The sequence below is a fragment of the Myotis davidii genome, unplaced genomic scaffold (assembly GCF_000327345.1).
Source record: "Myotis davidii unplaced genomic scaffold, ASM32734v1 scaffold539, whole genome shotgun sequence".
Lineage (NCBI taxonomy): Eukaryota > Metazoa > Chordata > Mammalia > Chiroptera > Vespertilionidae > Myotis > Myotis davidii.
Genome location: NW_006290028.1, coordinates 335,128 through 338,051, shown reverse-complemented (window position 1 = coordinate 338,051; position 2,924 = coordinate 335,128). Strand labels below are relative to the sequence as shown.

The 2,924-nt window shown below is 60.7% G+C and overlaps 1 protein-coding gene across 1 annotated transcript in view; it reads left to right on the top strand.

The window, feature by feature from the left end:
* TMEM94 (transmembrane protein 94) overlaps positions 1 to 2,924 on the top strand; it is an 18,491-nt gene that overhangs the window by 5,943 nt on the left and 9,624 nt on the right. The window contains exons 5-8 of the mRNA XM_006762767.2: positions 1,305 to 1,507; positions 1,848 to 1,999; positions 2,358 to 2,460; positions 2,665 to 2,751. Coding sequence (XP_006762830.1) covers positions 1,305 to 1,507; positions 1,848 to 1,999; positions 2,358 to 2,460; positions 2,665 to 2,751 — 545 coding nt within the window. The remainder of the gene's footprint in view (positions 1 to 1,304; positions 1,508 to 1,847; positions 2,000 to 2,357; positions 2,461 to 2,664; positions 2,752 to 2,924) is intronic.

The window sequence follows — 2,924 nt, the reverse complement described above, 5'->3', positions numbered from 1 at the left end:
CTCTGGGCATCCAGCGAGTTAGCAGGATGCCCTGTGCTCTTTGAGCAGGACAGTGAGAGCCGTGGGGCCGCTGTGGGTGCCCAGGCAGTGGCCCGGGCAGGCCGGAAGCCTAATGGCAGCCAGTTGGCTTGCAGGCTCGCTGTCCGTCAGGAGACTAACAGGGAAGACCCTCTCCCTTGGCAGGACAGTCAGATTTTCTCCTCCAAGTCGGCCCTGTCTGCTGGTTCTGGGCCGGGGAAGGAGCCTGAGGATTGGGGCTGGGAAGCGAGCCGGGAGCTCAGGGTGGGGCAGCTCAGCTCCTAAAGGAGAAGGGAACAGCTCAGGCCGGCGGGTTCCTGCTCATCCCGCCGCGGCCAGTGCTCCTGCAGCCCGGGCCGTGGATGGAGACCGCATCAGGCTCTTTGGAGACAGTGGGCCCTGCTTCCCCGGAGTGTGTGGTCTTGTAAGAGAACAGCATCTCCTCTCATGAGACCTTCTTCTCCTGGGCAGTGGGGGTTGCGGCCCTGAGGGAGAACGTGATATGATTCACTCATTGCAGCCTTGTAGGCACTGAGTGCAGCGGTGACCGGGAAAGATGGGGCCTGCTCTCGGGGAGCTAGTCTTTGCTCAGGAACCATCGGTGGCTCCCTCCTGTTTATCGAAGCCGTTATCAATGGCTCCCCAGAGCCTCTGGCACAAGCTCTGACCTTTTCCTCCAGCCTCTTCTCTTGCTCCTCATCCTCACGTTAAAACCACTCCCCCACCCCACATCCCAGCCCACTGAGGACTTCCCTGCTCCAGTGCCTTTGTCCTGCTGTCCCTCACCCAGCATGCTTTTCCCTCACAACCTCCGGCCGACAGAAACCTCACCATTCTTCAAGGCCCATCCTCAGTGCTCCCTCTTCCATGAAGCCACCTCTGATTGCCCCAGCTCTGTGCTCCTGCAGCTCCGGGACGTTCCCTAACACTCTTAGCCTGTGTGTTTGCCTTATTCAGAGTTATCTGCTCACGTGTCTCACTCCCCCTCTTAGGTGGTAGCTCCTCAAGGCAGGGACTGTGGCGTCCTCACCTTTGACCTTTGCACAGGGCCCAGCACACCCTCAGCAATGGTTGTGAAATGTATCTGAAAGGAACAAGGAAACAGAGAATAAGAGCTTCAGTGTTCAGAGGAGGTGGAAGTGCCTGGGCTGAGTGGCCTTGAAAGAGGGGAAGTGTTGGAAAGGATGCGGGATTTCAGAGACGCTTCACGGGCAGGCTAAGCTCCGAGGTGCTGGGTCTGGCTGGGGCCCTGGGTCAGGTGGTCTCCCTCTTTCCGTTCTCATCAGATGCCCTCAAGGATGGCAAGGAGATCAAGTGGCCAGATGCCATGTACCCCGACCTCCACATGCCCTTTGCACCATCCTGGTCCCTGCACTGGGCCTACAGAGATGGACATCTGGTCAACCTGCCAGTTAGCCTGTTGGTAGAAGGAGACATCATAGCTCTGAGGCCCGGCCAGGAATCGTTCGCCTCTCTGAGGGGGATCAAGGTAGCGCGAGACTTTTCTCCTTCCCTGGAAATGCAGCGGGAGAGTCCACAGGCAGCGGTGGGAGGGTCCCAGTCTTAATCCTGAAGCTCCCCGGAAGCCAGCTCCCAGCTTCTTGGGGAACAAAGAAGGGCTGGGACATCTTTCTCCACCTTGTCCTGTTCTTTCTTCTCTGATCCTCAAACCACCGGGAATCCAGTCCTACAGGCCCCGCCCCAGCTGACTCTGCTAACTGATGGGCCCTAACCCCGTGGATGTCCCCACTTCGCTGGAGTTGTCAAGGAGAGGGGCCTCCGAGAGCAGCCTCTCCTCACCCTCCCCTCCTCCCCTCTGTCCCTGGCAGGATGATGAGCACATTGTCTTGGAGCCCGGAGACCTGTTTCCCCCTTTCTCGCCACCGCCCTCCCCCCGGGGAGAGCTGAAGAAAGGGCCGCAGAACCCCCAGCAGCACCGGCTGTTCCGTGTCCTTGAGACCCCCGTGATTGACAACATCAGGTAGGGGTGCTGCCCTGCCTTTCTCCTGCTCCCCGCACCCCTGACCTCTCCTCTTCCCCAGTGCCTCTGTGAGCTGGGGGTGGGGGACAAAGAAGGAGCCTGTCCATTCGAGGCCCCTTAGGCCAGGCCCTCTGTAGGTTCCTCTCTTTAGCATCTTGTGAGCAGTGATGGCTCCCCTCCCAGTTGGAGCTCTGAGGACATGGCTCTGGAGCCAGCACAGGCCACGCTCCCCGGGCCACCTGGCTGGGGCTGAGGAAGAGGAGGGAATCGCAGGCCTCCGGGATGCTGAGTGCAGGTGCTCAGTGAAGGTGCGCGTTTCTGGCCTTTCCCCTGAGCATCGGGTCACCTCTTTCTGCAGATGGTGCCTGGACATGGCCCTGTCCCGCCCCATCACTGCTCTGGACAACGAGAGGTTCACGGTGCAGTCAGTGATGCTGCACTACGCCATGCCTGTGGTCCTGGTGCGTGAGGTGGGGCGCCGGGGCAGGGGAGAGGGAAGTGGGGGAGCCTCAGGGTCAACTCAGGTGAGTGTGGGGGTGGAGATGGGGGTCCCAGAGTGAGCCAGCCAGTATCGGGGGGTGAGTGGGCAGAGGAAGGTGAGCCTCAGAACCTGGGTCTCCTCTGGGGTTGGGGGGTTAAGGCTGCACCTCCCCCCCCCCCAACAGGCCAGCTTCCTCATCACCAACGCCCTGCGCTTCATGCTGCATGCCCCCGGGGTCACGTCCTGGCAGTACACTCTCCTCCAGCTACAGGTACCCCCTCCTTTCCTCTCGGCCTGCTTTCCTCCTTCCCTGGTGGCCGAGTCCCCTCATGTTCCCTGGCTGTCCCTCCTTCTCTGCAGCCAGGGGCCCCTTAGGCTTCAGCTTAAGAACACCTGCTTCCCCTTCCTCCCTCCCTGCCCCCAACAGCTGTCCTGTCCCCTCAC